This window comes from Macaca mulatta, chromosome 13 (assembly GCF_049350105.2).
Source record: "Macaca mulatta isolate MMU2019108-1 chromosome 13, T2T-MMU8v2.0, whole genome shotgun sequence".
Taxonomy (NCBI): domain Eukaryota; kingdom Metazoa; phylum Chordata; class Mammalia; order Primates; family Cercopithecidae; genus Macaca; species Macaca mulatta.
In genome coordinates, this window is record NC_133418.1 from 93514252 (window position 1) to 93531952 (window position 17701).

General features: G+C 43.1%; 1 protein-coding gene across 1 annotated transcript in view; it reads left to right on the forward strand.

The window, feature by feature from the left end:
• Positions 1–2128: 2128 nt before the first annotated feature.
• Positions 2129–17701, forward strand: part of XDH (xanthine dehydrogenase) — a 76629-nt gene continuing 61056 nt past the window's right edge. Inside the window, exons 1-4 of the mRNA XM_015112049.3 lie at positions 2129–2318; positions 11048–11105; positions 13850–13946; positions 15656–15764. Coding sequence (XP_014967535.3) covers positions 2277–2318; positions 11048–11105; positions 13850–13946; positions 15656–15764 — 306 coding nt within the window. The 5' untranslated portion in view covers positions 2129–2276. The remainder of the gene's footprint in view (positions 2319–11047; positions 11106–13849; positions 13947–15655; positions 15765–17701) is intronic.

Below are 17701 nucleotides of genomic sequence, written 5' to 3' on the forward strand. Positions count from 1 at the left end.
CCAGCTCCTTCCTTCTTTCTTTCAGGGCAGAATTTCTCCAGCTTGGCTCTACTGACATTCATTGTTGTTCATTTTATTGGGGTGGGACTGTCTTGTGGTTTGTAGGGTGTTTAGTGGCATTACTGGCCTCCATCCATTAAATGCCAGTAGCATCCCTCCCCAGTTGTGACAATAAAATATATCCCTAGACATTGCCAAATGGCATCTGGGGTAGGGAATCTTCCAGATTTAACAACCGGTTTTGGTTGTGTCTTTGTTTTTGAGATGGAGCCTCACTCTGTCACCCAGGCTGGAGTGCAGTGGCATGATCTCGGCTCATTGCAACCTCTGCCTCCCAGGTTCAAGTGATTCTCCTGCCTCAGTCTCCAGAGTAGCTGGGACTACAGGTGGGCCACTGCTCCCGGATGATATTTGTATTTTTAGTAGAGATAGGGTTTCACCATGTTGGCCAGGCTGGTCACGAACTCCTGACCTCAGGTGATCCACCTGCCTTGGCCTCCCAAAGTGCTGGGATTATAGGTGTGAGCCACTGTGCCTAGCCAACAACCAGTTTTATAGTGACCAACCATCCCAGTTTGCCCTGGACTGAAGATTTACTAGGATCTCTGAGGCATATTTCAGGGATTCAAGGCTGCAACTAGGATAGTCCAGGGCAAACTGGGATATTTGGTCAACCAACAAGTAAAGTTTCATCTCCTGGTTAAATTAAGGCTGTGGTGGGAGGAGGCATTGTGTTGATTGTGTGCTTGTCCCGGCAGTCTTTAGTTTCTCTAAGCTGTTGCTATATCAAGTACATCTGCCTAATACTCCTTTCTTCCCCCTCAGGTAGCCTGCTAGGGTTGTAGGGGAGGCGTCCTACCTAAGGAAGGCTGGCTGAGCCACTATATGGGTCATTACAGGACAGAAGAAGACCAGAGTGAATGCTGGCCTCTGTGTGTGTGTGTGTGTGTGTGTGTGTGTGTGTGTGTGTTTGTGTGTGTGAGAGAGAGAGAGAGTGTGTGTGTGTGTGTGTGTGTGAGAGAGAGTGTGTGTGTGTGAGAGAGAGAGTGTGTGTGTGTGTGTGAAAGAGAGAGAGAGAGAGAGGGTGTGAGAGAGAGAGAGTGTGTGAGAGAGAGATTGTGTGTGTGAGAGAGTGTGTGTGTGAGAGAGTGTATGTGTGAGAGAGAGTGAGAGAGAGAGAGAGAGTGTGTGTGTGTGTGTGTGTGTTGAACTAGAGAACTGGTAGGGGCAGTTGGGAGGGTGCTGGACTGCAGAGAGCCCATTAGTGCTGCTCCAGTGGATGTGCACATCTGTGTTTACACTGACAGTTAATGGATATCGGATGGGGAAAGGTTTTTTTCAGCTATGTGTTACTGCAGCCTATGACTATGTGGTATGAGCATTTTAATATCTTTGGTGTTTTGAAATACTTTTATGAGTTACTCTGACAACTTGTCAAGGATGAGAGAAACAAATAAAAGACATCTCAAAAATAGTTTGCTATTAGGATTTTCTTTGTTGAGATGTTGATGATGTCTTTTCAACAGTGATAAATGTTTTGGTTCTTTGTAAATTTACAAGGCACTTCCAAAATGTCATTTGTCCCTCATTCTTCTATTCTTGATGTCATTCTATGATCCTGTACAAGATGAAAACAATCTGCGTTCTGAAGGTAGTTAAGTAACATGCTGAGGTCAAATGCCAGGATTTGAGTCAGGTTCATGGGGCTCCATTTCCTGTGACCTCTCTATTCCACCAGGCTGCGAAAGAATGACTCTTGCATTCATGCACTCAGTCTGTGTTTCTGTAAACCTGAATGGTAAAATGATGGAGGGTGTGAATCAGTTCTATTAGCAGTGACTCTGACAATGGTCCTTCCCCTCTTCTGTCTTCCCCTTCTCTGTCTTGCAGCAAGTGGGAGGACAAAGCAGGTTTCATGAGAGCAGTGCCCAAGACCCACAGTCACCTACTGCCAAGGTAACAACCCTACTGATATCTGGATGTATTTTCCTGTGCTCTTTGACACAGGCGTGGAGACACAGGTGTGACACACCTGTGCTCTTTGACACATGTAATTTGCTGTGCATAATTGTTTGCACTTTCCTTGATTATGTAATCCAGTGGCTTTTGCCAAGAACTCTTTGTGCCCTGAAGCTCTGAGCTGGTTCCCTCCTATTGGTGGACCTTATTTCATTTTATTGGGAGGCATAATTTTCAGGTTACAGAGCAGTGATAACTACCTGCCAGTGTCTCTTAGGAGTGAGGTACCTGGAGTTGAGGGACCCCAACCTGTGGCAATGACAGCGGACGAGTTGGTTTTCTTTGTGAACGGCAGAAAGGTAAGTAGGAGCTGACCTCTGGTTTGTTGTCCCTGCTCCCTGGGAGGGGACATCTGTCCTCTGGAAGAGCCATATCTTGTTCTCTGTCTTTCCTGTTCCCTCTTAATTGTTATCCTGTCTTTCTCTCTCTCCCTTTAAAGGTGTTGCTGCATTTTGGTAACGCTGGGGAAGAAGACCTTCTCAGGGCTAGAGCACAGACAAGATACTCAGAAGGCAAAGGAATGAGGGAGAGAGAGGCAAGCAGAGAGGCATCTGTGAACTAGCTGCCAACTCTCTGCAGTAGTGGAGATTGGCACAGAATGAGAAAGGGGAGTTGAGTTCTAGGTGAGATTTGAGGTCATCACTACACTTCTATTTCTGGGTTTAATCAAATATATCCTAAAATTTATGTTGCTCTCTTTACAGAGAGAAGGAACAGGAATGTGTTTTCTTGCTTTTATCAGGATATAAGATGTACACAGCCTTTGAATCTAATATATTATATACATAGGTTTAACAGCCAGTCCTGATTCACTGTGTGGTGACATATACCGACACCTTGTGGCAAACCACAATTTTTTTTTTCCATAAAGGGCGTCTCCCGCATTCTCCGCACTCCCCACCCCCACACACTTAGTTCTACATGTAAGTTGCAAATCTCTCACCTACTTGAATTTACCTTATTGGTGCACAGGGACTTAGGGAAGGTGACATGGGTAGCAGCCCTTGGACAAGAGTGAGAATCTTTGCAAATTTTAATGTGGTGCAGGGAGACAGGGGGCAAGCATATTACATGGTCTCCAGCCTCCATTTGCCCCCCTACAACACTGCTGAGATGCTCACACCTGTTCAACTCCCCACTTGGGAATGAAAAGGATAGTAAAAGAGTCCCATAGTTGCACATTGTAACTAACTGTGTGGACAGTGCGTGATGAATGTGCCCAATGTGTCCCCCAAATAAGGGCAATTTTATTTGTCTTGCTATATTGGCACTTTTGCATTGAGTTGAGAAACTTTTGATATAATTTTGAGTGACTTTTGATGTAATTTTCAAGAATAATAATGTGCTTCACAGGACTCCTAGGTCTTAAATTTCCAGGATGTGTGTGGGTGACCGTAAAAGATATTTCATGAGCTGTTTCAGCATCGGTGCTCCAAAGATTGATGGATTCCCTTTGAGTGGTGCCTTTGGGAGGTGCTGGGGAATGGGGACAGCCATGTTCTTCCGGGTTCAGAGTTTCCTCTCTGAGCTGCATCCTTTGCAGGGATGGCGCCTGGCACCAACCCAAGAAATAGGGCAAAGCTTTCAAGTTGACAGTAGTAAGATTTTGCATCCAACATTTCAACAACTTCTTTCATTCAGCAATTACAGTGTAGAAATTTAGGAAACCATTGTACAACTGGCTTTCTAGGAGACCTACTTACACAAAGACATCTCTGGAATTTTTATTAGTAATTTTTACATTGGGTAAACAGCTAGATTCAATGAATTCCAAGGTTATGTCTTACTCTTAGGTTTTATTGTTTATTAAACCAAATCATTGGTTAACGTGTGAAAGTGTACGTTTCTGGCCGGGCGCGGTGGCTCAAGCCTGTAATCCCAGCACTTTGGGAGGCCGAGACGGGTGGATCACGAGGTCAGGAGATCGAGACCATCCTGGTGAACACAGTGAAACCCCGTCTCTACTAAAACTACAAAAAACTAGCTGGGCGAGGTGGCGGGCGCCTGTAGTCCCAGCTACTCGGGAGGCTGAGGCAGGAGAATGGCGTGAACCCGGGAGGCGGAGCTTGCAGTGAGCTGAGATCAGGCCACTGCACTCCAGCCTGGGCGACAGAGAGAGACTCCATCTCAAAAAAAAAAAAAAAAGAAAGAAAGTGTACGTTTCTGCTCTTCTTCAGGGATGGCTTGCTGTTATGCACTAAATCTAGAAAGCAGCATTTCAAGGTAAATCTGGTTTGGGGAAAATTATTTTCCCTTGCATTTTACTTTCACTTTAGGAAAGTAATTTTAAATTTTTAAATGGTATCATCACATCAAACCCTATTATTTCTAGAAGCTTCTACTACTGCCAGTTTCTGTGATGAATATCCATGTTTGTAATTTATAATGGTGCAGCATGTTCAGAAACTTCAAGAACGGCAGAAGGGCAATGCAGAAAGTAATTATGTGAAAGTAGTGCTGTAAAAACAAGGCCAAGCAAGGGAATTCCTGGGCAAACAATGACAGCTGTGAGAAAGTTGTCCTCATTTTTATTCGGAAGATATTCTAGACCTTTTGTTACAGGAATTGTGCAAAGTAGTTACCAAAGAAGCTCTAAGAACTTAGTGACTCATTCTTAAATGTGAGCCTACTCCTCTCCTTGTTTTGTACCACCGTCCAGGACTCTGTTTTCACTAAATGGGGTCCTGCAGAAGGTGTTAGATGCAAAAAGTCGAATACCTCTAGGGCCTTCTGTGGTGGTGATGAGCCTTGATGACTATTGTTTTCACATCTTCTTTTGTTCTAGAGTCAGAGTCAAAGGGAAGGAACTGTCCAGTCTTTTTTTTTTTTTTTTTTTTTTTTTTATTGTAATGACAGCCTTTTTGCAAGGCAGCATTCTAGCTTTTCTGAGTAGTCACTCTGTCTAGGGGAGACTGTGGCACCTGGAAGAATCTGGGAGGATTTGGCAGGTAGGGTGCAGCCAAAGGTGTCCACGAGTGATCCCCACAACAAGTGAGTGTTGGCTACAGAGATCCTCACGGTGACTTTCACTCACTCACTCACTCATCATTCACTTGCTCACTCCCCATATAGTCAACATTTATCAAGCTCCTTCTGAGGCCTCAGACAGTGGGCTATGCACTAGAGGAATAAGATCTCTAAGATCAGGCATTTGCCATTTTGGAGCCTATAGACTAGTTGGAGAGAGGGATTATAATTAGACAAAGTAATACATTCTGAAATGTATTTCACAGAAAACTAGCAGCATGAGATGCTCTTCTTGGATATTCTTAAACCACTTATCACAGTGCATGGTATACAGTGTCAAACTAGTGTGGATGGAATAAGTGGATGAATTTTTAAAATTTTGAGAAATCCTGTACTAAATAAATTACTCCTCTAACTTTGTATTTTACAATTATTTTATGTTTAAAGAAAAATTGCAAGAAGAACACAAGGAGGTATTAAATACCCTTTATGTACTTTACCAACTATTAACGTTTTGCCACATTTGCTTCATCATTCTCTCTTTCTTGCTCTGGGCACACACACAGATACACAAGTATATATTATAAGTACATAAATAATTATATATAAATGTACATAATTAATTATATAGTATAAGATAGATTTCTGAACCATTTGACAGTAAGTTTCAGACATCGTATTCCTTTACCTCTTATCATATGAATAAATATATTCTTTTCTTTTCTTTCTTTTTTTTTTTTTTTTTTTTTGAGACGGAGTTTCGCTCTGTCACCAGGCTGGAGTGCAGTAGCATGATCTCGGTTCACTGCAACCTCTGCCTCCTGGGTTCAAGCAATTCACTGCCTCACCCTACAGAGTAGCTGGGATTATAGGCACCCACCACCACACCCAGTTAATTTTTTGTATTTTTAGTAGAGACGGGGTTTCACCATCTTGGCCAGGCTGATCTTGAACTCCTGACCTCGTGATCCACCCACCTCAGCCACCCAAAGTGCTGGGATAACAGGCGTGAGCCACTGCACCCAGCCAGAATAAATATATTCTTACAAAACTATAGTCCATTTATAGAAATCAGGAAACTTAGCTTTGGTGTGAAACTATAAACTTTATGCAAATGTATTCCAATTTTCCCAATACTGGCATTTATAACTCCCCAGCCCCAGCTCGGAATCCAGGATTATGCCTTGCAGCTGGTTGCCATGTCTTTAGTCTTCTCTAATCTAGAACAGCTCCTCAGCTTTCCTTTGTCTTTCATGACATTGGTGTTTCTGAAAAGAACAGGCCAGTTATTTCTTAGAATGTTCCTCATATTGAATTGTATTATGCTTTCTTATAATTAGATTCAGAGTCTGCATTTGGGGGCAGGAATACCACAGAAGTAATGTGTTTTTCTCACTGCTTTCTATCATTAGGTTTGTTTTTTTAACATCAGTTTTTGGGTCTTCTTTGTGATGCGAACTTTGATGACTTGGCTAAGGTGTTATCCACCAAGTTTATTCACTGTAAGATAACTTTGCTTTACCTTTATAATTAATAGAGGCTATGTGAGAAGATACTTTGGAATGATACAAATTCTTGTTCATCAAATTTTCACCCACTAGTTTGAGTATCCATTGATATTCTTTTTTAAAATAATTTTTATTGTGGTAAAATACGTAAAATTTACCATCTTAATCATTTTTATGTGTACAGCTCAGTGGTATTACATACATTTATAATATTGGGCAACCATCATCACCTTCCACCTCCATAACTTCTTTCATTTTTTAAGACAAACTCTATAAATTTACTAAACAATAATTCCATATTCTACCTTTCCTCCAGTCCCTGGAAACCACCATTTTTTCTATCTCTATGAATTTGACTAAAGTACCTCACTTAAGGGGAATCATACAGTATGTCTTTTTGTGACTGGCTTATTTCATTTAGCATAATGTTCATCTATGTTGTAGCATATATCAAAAATTCCTTCCTTTCTAAAGCTGAATAATATTCCATTGTATGGATGTACCACATTTTGCTTATCCATTCATCTATTGATGGACACTTTGGTTGCTTTCACATTTTGGCTACTGTGAATAACGTTGCCATGAACTCAGGTGTACGAATATCTGAGACCCTGATTTCAATTACTTTGTGTATAAATCCAGAAGTGGAATTGCTGGATCATATGCTAGTTCTATTTTTACTTCTTTGTGGAACCGTTCTACTATTTTTCCACAGTGACTGTGTCATTTTGTATTCCCACCAACAGTGGACAGGTGTTCCAGTTTCTCCACATCCTTACCAACACTTATTTTCTGTTTGTTTGTTTGTTGATTGTAGCCATCCTAATGGGTATAAGGTGAAATTTCATTATAGTTCTGATCAGTGATGTTCAGCATCTTTTCATTTACTTGTTGGCCATTTGTAGATCTTCTTTGGATAAATGTTTATTCAAGTCCTTTGCCCATTTCTGAATTGGGTTTTATAGTTGTTGAGTTTTAGGAGTTCTGTATTACACTTGATCTAATAGTCACTGATGACTCATTGCAACATTTACATAAAAACCAGAAGGAAAGAGAAATAAGGGGAGATGGAAAGCCCTTTAATTTTTAATTTTTGATTTTAATTTTGTACATAGTAGATCTACATATTTATGGGGTACATGAGATACTTTGATGTAGGCATGCAATGTGTAATAATTACATGATAGAAAATGTGGTATTCATCTCCTCAAGCATTTATCCTTTGTGTTACAAATGACTCAATTATACTTTTTTAGTTATTTTTAAATGTACGATTTAATTATTATTGACTCTGGTTACTCTGTTGTGTTATCCAACACTATATCTTATTCATTCTTTCTATTTTTTGTACCTATTGGCCATCCCCACTTTCCTCCTACTCCCTACTACCCTTCCCAGCCTCTGATACCATCCTTCTACTCTATCTCTATGAGTTCAATTGTTTTGATTTTTAGCTCCCACAAATAAGTGAGAACATGTGAAGTTTGTCTTTCTGTGACTGACTTATTTCACTTAACATAATGACCTCCAGCTCCATCCGTCCATGTTGTTGCAAATGACAGGATCTCATTCTTTTTTATGGCTAAATAGCACTCCAGTGTGTATATGACCACAGTTTCTTTTCCATTCATCTGTTCATGGACACTTAGGTTGCTTCCAAATGTTGGTTGTTGTGAATAATGTTGCAAAAAACATAGGTGTGCAGATATCTGTTTTATATACTGACTTCCTTTCTTTTGTGTATATACCCAGCAGTGGGATTGCTGGGTCATATGGTAGCTCTATTCTTAATTTTTGGGGGAACCTTCAAACTGTTCTGTATAACCGTAGTGGTTGTACTAATTTCCACTGATGATTCTTAACTGGATCAGTTATTGTGCTGATTACAAGATGGCCAATCATATTTATTAGATGACATTCTTCTGTCAGGAAGAACTTTTCCATATCTTCCATTTGTTTGTTTGTTGACTATCAATTTGGACTCATAGATTTTAATGGTATTTAATGTGTTATAGCCCATTATGGCTGTTATTTCTTTTGATGCTCGAGTTTTACCAGAGCGATCTGCTTAACCCAACATTTGCTTAACTTGCTTCCCTACAAAATGATTTTCCTTGGGGATACCCACTGGTATCCTGTTGAGAGTGTTTAATGGAGTGCACCGTGGTAATCCTGCTGCCACACCTTGAGAGTGGTACAGCCATTCTCTATAGCAATCCACTTGTGGCTGGAGTGGTATGGAAAGCCTTTATGAAGAAATTGTTTGAAGTCTTCTGATAAGGCAAAATGCAGGTGGAAGAGGAATAGCGTAGTCAAAGGCACAGGAGTTAGAAGATATAAAATGTATTTTTAGTGCAGTAAGATGACCAGCTTGGCAGGGAAGTAGAAGGGAGAAAGGCTGAAAATGAAGATTGGGAATATATTGAAAAGGGCCTTGAAAGACAACCTAAGGAACTTGGATGTTACCTTGAATATGTGGGTGGTCATGAAAGGCATTGAGCAGGGAACTGATGTGATGTGATAAAAGCAGAACTGCAGTACAGGAGAAACGAACAATGTGGTAGTAAACTAAGAGGCTCTTACTGTCGTCTACAAGAAAGGTGATAAAGATTGCTATTTTGCACATTTATGATTTCTTCTATGATTTGTAACCAGGATATTGAGTAAGCTGGACTTATGTTAATTTCATCTACTTTCCTTTAAACTTTATTCAAAGGACAAATTCTGGAAGTTTCATGAACTTTTTATTACTCTTAGTCAACAAAGAATCCTATGGTTATTTTTAAGTTTCCAAACAGTCTCAATTCAGGATGGTGTGGTGAGGATAGCAAGAAAGCTCTCCTTTAATTGGTACTGTTGTAAGGTGGCTTCCAGCTTTCTGAGTCTTTTAGGTGTTTGGAGCTGACTCATTCTTCTTGTGATGGCTTTCAAGGATCTTCAAGGGCCACCACAGAGAATATTTGCATGCATGTGTCATGACACGAGTGATGCACTTTTCTCAGGTTGCTGTTCTCCATCAGCCTCCAGTTTGGGGAAGTCCACTCCACACAGTCTCTCTTTATTGAAGGCTCCATCCTGTATTTTGGGAAATGATTTAAAGACCTCCAAGCGAACTCTTTTTATCTTGTGAATGGCTTGCATTACATCCATAGCCAACACTTCTGCATCCTTTGCTCTGCCAAGCTCTGGGAGTATGTACCAACCCCAGCACAGCCACATCTCCAACTTAAGTTTAAAGAGGAGTTTAAACTTGTCATTGTCAGTACTGATTTCTTGTTAAGCCTATCTCTTCCCCTATGCTGCAAAGGTGGCATGTTAGATTTCTTTGTAGCACAAAGTAAGCCCCCTCACTAAGTTTGAGGTGGGAGGCAAATACTCCTCCCCTTCTCCTTTAGGAAGGTGTGGGTAGTATAGTTCCGTCTAACAAAAACCTCATAACGAATTCTCTGTCTTTATTATTTCAATAATCCACATCCTTTTAAGCTTTGGTAATGTGTGAGAAGTACTGAAACGGGTTTTCGTAGATTTCCTTTGACAATTCACAGTGGAAACTGACATCGCACTTTCTAGACCACTTTTTCCACCTTATTGAACCTAGTGAGGGATCTTTGGTTTGAGATTTCTCTTCCATTTCTGATATGTGTTAGTGTTGACTAATACCCATCACATGCAATGCTCTGCTCTGAGCACAGGCCAACAGACTGGCTTTCCACAGTCACACACAGGGTCTCAGAGTGTATACTCAAAGAGGCAAAGTCCAAGATCTGCATGCCATGCTCTCAGAGGCCCCTGGAATTCACAGGTGTGATCTAGCCGTTGAAATGAGATGACAGGTTTGATTTGAAGGGGACTTTGCTTTGGTCGAACCAATGTGGAAGGTGCAATGCCTGCATGTTCTGTAGTGGGTCCCAAGGTGAGCACTGAGGTACAATTTTAGAATTTAAGGATTTGAGCACATACATAGTCTGGCTGTAGTTTATAGGTTCATTCTTAAGGAATTGTGAATAAAAATACCTACGTTTTCATGATCTATTTAGCACATTGTATTAGGCCTTTCATGCTTTGCTATAAAGAAACACCCGAGGCTGGGTCATTTATAAGAAAAGAGATTTGATTGGCTCACAGTTCTGCAGGCTGTACAAGCATGACACCGGCATGTGCTCGGCTTCTGGGGAGGCCTCAGGGAGTTTTTACTCATGGCAGAAGGCAAAGTGGGAGCAGGCACATCACATGGCCAGAGTAAGAGCAAGAGAGAGAGAGAAGGAGGCGATGCCACGCACTTTTAAATATCTCATGAGAACTAATTCACGACTAAGGGGGTAGCACTAAGCCATTCATGAGAAATCTGCCCCCGTGATCATACTGCTTCCCACTAGGCCCCACTTTCAACACTGGGGATTACAATTAAACATGAGCTTTAGAGGGGCAACGTCCAAACTATATCACATTTCCCACTAACTCTACAAATTCTTGAGTGAGACACTGAAGGAAGAAATTGCAGAAGGATGACTAAGTATACCTATGATATATTTTTCTTTCATTTCTTTTAATAGGTGGTGGAGAAAAATGCAGATCCAGAGACAACCCTTTTGGCCTACCTGAGAAGAAGGTGTATCCTGACTTTGGAGTGGGAGTGATGGAGAAGGGGGGCAATGGTGACCGATTCTCTGGGCCTTACATTGTTTCCTAGTGACTGGTGGGGTGGCCATGAGGTGTGGAGGAAAGAACGCTGGATTAGGACTTGGGATACCTGCATTTTAGTTGCCCCTGTAATCTGAGATTCTCAGCTACTGAATGAGAGGATTGTTTGTGGTGATCTTTGAGGTGTCTCCCAGCTAAGACTCTAGTAATGCCAAGGTTTAATCCAGGGCCTGTAGAAAGGCCCTCATTAGCCTTGGTGAGTTTCATGGTCATTCCTCTGTGGGAAGAGGGGGCCTTCCTTAGGTGACATTTGCTTAATACATAAATGCAGTTCCTGGGGAATGTTTCCAGCTCTGCCTAGGTGGAGGGAAGCAAGGGAAGTTATGTCTATTGGGAAAAGGATGCTTGAGGTAGGAATCCTATACAGGTAGCATTCATTGTAGAAACAGCAAACAGGGAGCCCTGGAGGGCGGGGGAACTCTTTAGAGAGACTGGGGTGCTGCTCCTCACTCAGTGTCGGGGAGCTTCTGGAAGAGCCCCTAAATCTTTAGTTCTGAGTATCAGAAGTATTCTGAGACCCTGGAACTAAAACAATAATAATAATTAGAGTTAACATTTAATGAGCACTTCCTATATACAGGCAGGATTCAAAGTGATTTGTGCAGCTCACCTCAATCTCCACAGGAATCCCATGGAAGCATAACACTCCCTTTCCACAGAGGAGGAACTGAGGCCTTGATATGTGAAGTGACCTGCCTTTTGCTAGTGTGTTCTGGGGAAATAGTGATGGAGACTGCACCAAAGCCTAGAGCTATGTTCCCAACCTCTCACCCACACTGGCAGCGCTCCAGGGGGCCTGTCGGCAGGACTGTGCTCATCCTGACCTCTGTCAACAAAACCCTCCTTCTCCCAGGGCGGGTGTCTAGTGGATCTTTCCAGTGACATATATGGGGACAGCAAGGATTATTTCAACCCCCACAGAAGTGAGTCTGGAGCCCATGATTTCACTCTGGTTTGCTCCCCTCCTATCATACAGTACAGTGGTTGGCTTTGGTGTACTTTGTTCTGGAATTTTTACCTTAAGTGGGTGTATCTGGAAGTTCACAGAAGATAAACCTGGGGGTGTTGGGGAGTGAAAGTGTCACTGGATCGGATCAGGTGCTTGCATGGAACTCCATTTACAGCCCATCTACCTGGGAGGTCTGGGAAGAGAAGCTCATTCTCAGAGATTATTGAGATCAATTTTAGCTTTCTAATAATAAAACTAATTTTAGTTTTTAAATCATTTCCATTGTAGTTTTGAAGGCCCAGAAGCCTCAGAAATTCCTTATCACAGCAATTGGCTGTGTCACATCTTAAATGAAATGCAAAATTGAAAGCTGGCACATAAATAGGATGACCTTGCAGCTTATGGCTGTCTGTGCTCAGAGACAATTTACGGGCGTTCCAGATTGGGGAGAAAACTCCAGCCTTGACTTTTACCCTAGCTTCCAGAGAGGTCTCCAGGCTGGGAGAAGACCTTACTAGACTTTAGACTGCCACCATTCATCTTCAGGTGCCCCCAGAGTTGTATGACCCGCTGAGAGCTGTGTATACCCTGACTAGGACACAGCAAACCTTCACAGATGTGCTGGGGAGGAAGGAGCGTGATGAAGGGAGCTCACCCAGTCTGGAGTCAGATGGCTGTGATGCGGCCACAACGGCAGGGCAACATGAGTTCCTGTGTCATCTTGTGTGACCCACGTTACGTCTTGGGTCTCAGTTTGTTCTTTTTCAAATCTATGAGGAAGTTTCTTTCCTACCTGCTAACCAAATCATTTTGAAGTTCAAACAGGTATCTAGGTGTAAGTGCTCTTCCAAAATAAGATGTTATATCATTGTTTTTAAATTTTGTCTTGAAAATGAGAGAAGTGACCAGGCGATAATCCCCTCAGTTCCCTCCATCTTCAGTAGGTGGTGGGTGGCTTAGAGGCCTGCAGGTCTGAGGGAGAAGCCGCAATGTGACTCAGGGAAAGTGACCTCCGCAATAGCTGTTCTCTAGAATAGCTCACTAGTTAGGCACTTTTTAAAACTCAAAGTAGCTGATGATCTTTCTGCAAGTATATATAAGAGTGTGGCCCAGTATTGGACGCTGACCTAAAAACAAACCACTCTATTTTAATTTCCATTCACGTATCTTGTGGGCCAAATATTCAAAAGCCTCTGGTCTAGCCCTAATTTTGATTCTTGGGGATTTATCAGCCCAAAAGTTCAGAGTGAAAAGCGAGGACTCAGAGGTCCCAGAACAGATCAATGTCTCATTCTGACCCAAGCGGCTTCATGGTGTGCCCAGCTGGGAGTGATGTGAGAACTGCCCCGTATGCTCAGGTGTATGATTTACCTGCTCACACATAGAAGACCTCAACCCAAGAGAAGGCTCTAGGACTGACCGGTCCTAGAACTCATGTCCCAAGAGATACTACTTGGGTGCTGTCCATGGGGTCCTGATGCCTTTGCTCTTCTGTGCAGTGGAGATGGCCCTGTTCCCTGCCTCCCTGGGGTGCAGTGCAGTCTCTCTGAATAAGGAGGCCAGTGGGCCTGCTGTCTTCCTGGGTTAAGGGGCCTGAGCACATGTGGGAATGAATGGCTCTGCCCACGGCTCTGCCTATGCATTTCCTAGCAACCCAGCAGACTCCTCTCCCTGAGTTCATTCTCCTTAACTCTTGACCACCCAGTGGGGCTGAGTGGAACCAAGCTCGGCTGTGGAGAGGGAGGCTGTGGGGCTTGCACAGTGATGCTCTCCAAGTATGATCGTCTGCAGAACAAGATCGTGTATCCTTTGCCTGCTGGCACCATCCACGTGGGGGCTGTGATGCAGGACCAACTTGTGAGGGAGTGCATGAGTGTATGTGTGTGCATGTGCATGTGTGTGAGCCCCTTTTTTCAAGGAGAATCTGTGCACAGGAAAACTGTAGAATGATCTCTTAGCAAGTATGTTCTAGGCTTATAATATTGACCAGGCTCCGAACCGCTGATAAAATGACTTTTCTAAAATCCAGGTTTATATCACATTCCATAAAACCCGTCAATAACTCTTCATTGCCCCCAGGACAAAATCTCTTTGCTTAGTGAGCAAGGCCCTGCACAGTAGGCCCCACATTTCTTCTCCAGTTTTCTTTCTCACCATGGGCCCAGCACTCCATTCAAGCAGAGATAATTGTGAAATATCAATGACACAGGCCCACTAATTGCTTGGTCTTTGTTTAAGCTGGGACATTCTTCTAGGATTTCCCTACCTGGCTAACTCTTACTAGCTCTTTAGAACTGGATGAAAATATCACCACCTCCAGGAAGCCATCCTGGATCTCTCAGGACCGGGTTAGGTGCCCCTTGACTGTGCTGGTCCCATAGTGCCCTGTGCACAGCCTTCCCAGGTAAACTGAGGCATGATACAATTTTTTTTTACAGTTTGAGAAAACAACAGTTCACGAGTTCAAGCAGCTCCAAATTAGAAGCAGTTTAGGTGCTCCACCAGGGAAATGCAAGCAGGAGGTTTTTGTAGGATGGACACAGGCAAAAAGCAAAGAAGTTATTTGACTGGTTACAATTATACAATTGCTTTATTTGGTCTATCCCATTGGAAAGTCCCTAGTTCTATAATTACAAGTTCATTGACTACTTCTGATTGGTTGATCTTAAGGCTTATTTTTTAAAATAAAGATGTTCATAAGAAGTAACTCAAGTTAAAACTCTCCCGCAAATCAAGCAGAGTTTAGGTCACTTATAAGGCCTAACTGGTTTTGTCTGCTGAGTGTTCAGGCCTGCTCTCCTTTTAAATTTACTTTAACAAGATTTAAATTGCACCTTCACATGGGCTTCAGTTTTCCGGGTTGACTGCAGGCTGTTGAAGGGCAGAGCTTTCATCTTATTCATCTTTATTTCCCCAGCCCTCAGCAGGGTGCCTGACATGTTTGGCACTCAACAACTGAATGAGTGATGAATAACAGAAGAATGCAAGGAAGTCCTAGCTAAGGGCTTGGTGTCTCATGTTGCCAGAAGGTTCCCTCTCCCTTTCCCCACAGAGGAATGAAAGCAATAGAGGTGAGGAAATGCAGGGAAGCGAAGTGATTGGAGGTTCTGGCACCGAGGCTAGGGAAGAGCCTTGCAGGCAGAAGCGTGCTTCAAGGCTGCAGCCTGCCAGAGAAACTTCCCCTTGACTCAGCCTCCAGGGTCAGGCTGAGTAACAGGCAACTGAAAGTGCCCCTGGTTCCCTTGCTCCTGCTCAGAGGCTGAGGGTGCTCTGATGCCTGATCCCACAGGATTCTGGAAGGGCTCAGCTTTACCTACAAGAAGGGCTTCCTTTGTTCCTTGCCCAGAGTCTTCAGTGGAGAGGTGAGGACACTGGTAGAAGATACAGGAACATAAATGGGAGCGGAGAGACATAACATACAGCCTCACAAAGTCCTCCAGAGCCCACAGTCAGGCCCATTCTGATGACCTGAGTGGACAATAAATGGAATGACCTTAATCTGGGGTTCTAGCCACTTTTCTGCCAATGCCTGCCTGGCCCCCATCTGCTCCTTGCACCATGTTGCAGTGACAACTGTGGAAGGAATAGGAAGCACCAAGACGAGGCTGCATCCTGTGCAGGTAAACAGAGGAAAGGGAGCTGTGCTCTTGAGATCATGCTGTTTCCTCTGCAGGGAGGCTCATGCCAAAGGTGCAGACTTGCTTTGGGTTGTTGGGCAGAGTTTCACTGCTTAATCTAAGGAGGCAATTGCACCCTGGCCACCTCCCCATCTCCTGTGGGTACCACGAGGTGAAAAGAAGAAACGCCCAAGGCTGAATCTCCTTCCTGTGAGCTGGTTGGTTATAACATTGCATGATCTCAAGGGACCCAAGAGGTCAACTGAATCTGGTGGCTAGGCCAGTCCAGCTGCACCAGAATTTGGAGGAAGAGATGCAGGGAAGCTTCCTCACTTTGTTCTGGAGTGTGTTTAGGAAACTCCCAGCCTTCCCAGATTTGAATTTTGATTATCTGTGCCCCCTGTTTATAAGCCCACCTACTCCCTGCAATGGTAATTCCGCACCCCTTACCTCCCACCCACAGATAGTACAAATGTAAACTGCTAGGCCTTCACCTTCATTAGAATGGAGGTTAGCAAGTGCTAAATAAGATGACAGAGATTTAGTGCCTGAGCAAGGCTTTCTCCTTGATGGTGTCAGGCCACCTGAAAATGCATTGAAATCCGAAACACTTCTGGGGCGAGTGGGCAGTGATAATCTGAGAGGGGTTTGGGGAGAAAATCAGGATGCTTTTAGGCCAAGTGGAAAGAAAGGGGAGTAGAGCCCTGTTGGAAGGAACGGCCATTGTCCCCAAAGCATTTTGTTTGAGGAAACTTGAGGTCTTTGGGAGATTATAATAAATGTTACCAGAGCTTGACCCAGGTCTTAATCCTCCTTTGATTATTTGAGGAGACATGTCGTTCAGGTGATGGAGTAGGAGCCTCCTGCAGAGTGGCTGGTTCTATTCCTTGGAATGGCATCTTGGGCCAGTCATGTGAGGTCAGACAGGTCGCGGTGATATTGCTTTCCATCTGTAGATTTGTTTCTTAGGCAGGAAGAGGGGAAATTACTAAACTTGTCCAACCTGAAGGAGATGTGAGAGGGTTAATTAAGACTTGTTATTTTCTTTGAAACAAATAGATGAAAGAAAGAATAAATAGTTTAAATACAGGAGTCAAGTATTAGTCCATTCACACACTGCTGATAAAGACATACCAAGACTGGGTAATTTATAAAGAAAAAGAAGTTTAATGGACTCAGTCCTAAGTGGCTGGGGAAGCCTCACAATCATGACAGAAGGTGAAAAGCACATCTTACGTGGTGGCAGATGAGAGAAATGAGACCTAAGTGAAAACAGAAACCCATCAGATCTCGCGAGATTTTATTCACTACCATGAGAACAGGATGGGGGACTCACCCCATGATTCAGTTATCTCCCACAGGGTCCCTCTCACAACACGTGGGAATTATGGGAGCTATAATTCAAGATGAGATTTGGGTGGGGACACAGCCAAATCATATCAGGTCATATCTGTATAATCAACCTAAAATCCTCCCTGTCCAATGGTACAGGTTCTTATTCCTAATGCACTTATTTTGGTTACATATAGGCTACAGAGCCAGATTCCACTTCTTGTCCATTTATTTGTTTTCTCTTGGTTTCTGTGACACTGTGGTTCTGACTTTTTCTTCTCTCTCCACACTAGCTCCTCTTCTGCTCAGTCTCTAATTGCTGCAGTGCCCTGAGCCCTGACCTAGGCTCCTCCCCTTCCTCATCCCTACACTCTCCCTACATGAGTTTGATGTTGTCCACATGCCATTGGCACTTACATTTACAACTTCAGCTTTGACCTCTCCTCAGAAGTTAGACTTACATTTCCAATTGCCTACTTGACATCTCAATACGGATGTCTAATCTCAAACTTAAGAAAACCCTACTTTTCTCCTAATGGTTTCCTTCCCCAGTTTTCTCCCATCTAAATCAATGGCAAAGCCATCCACCCAATTGCTTAAGACAAAAA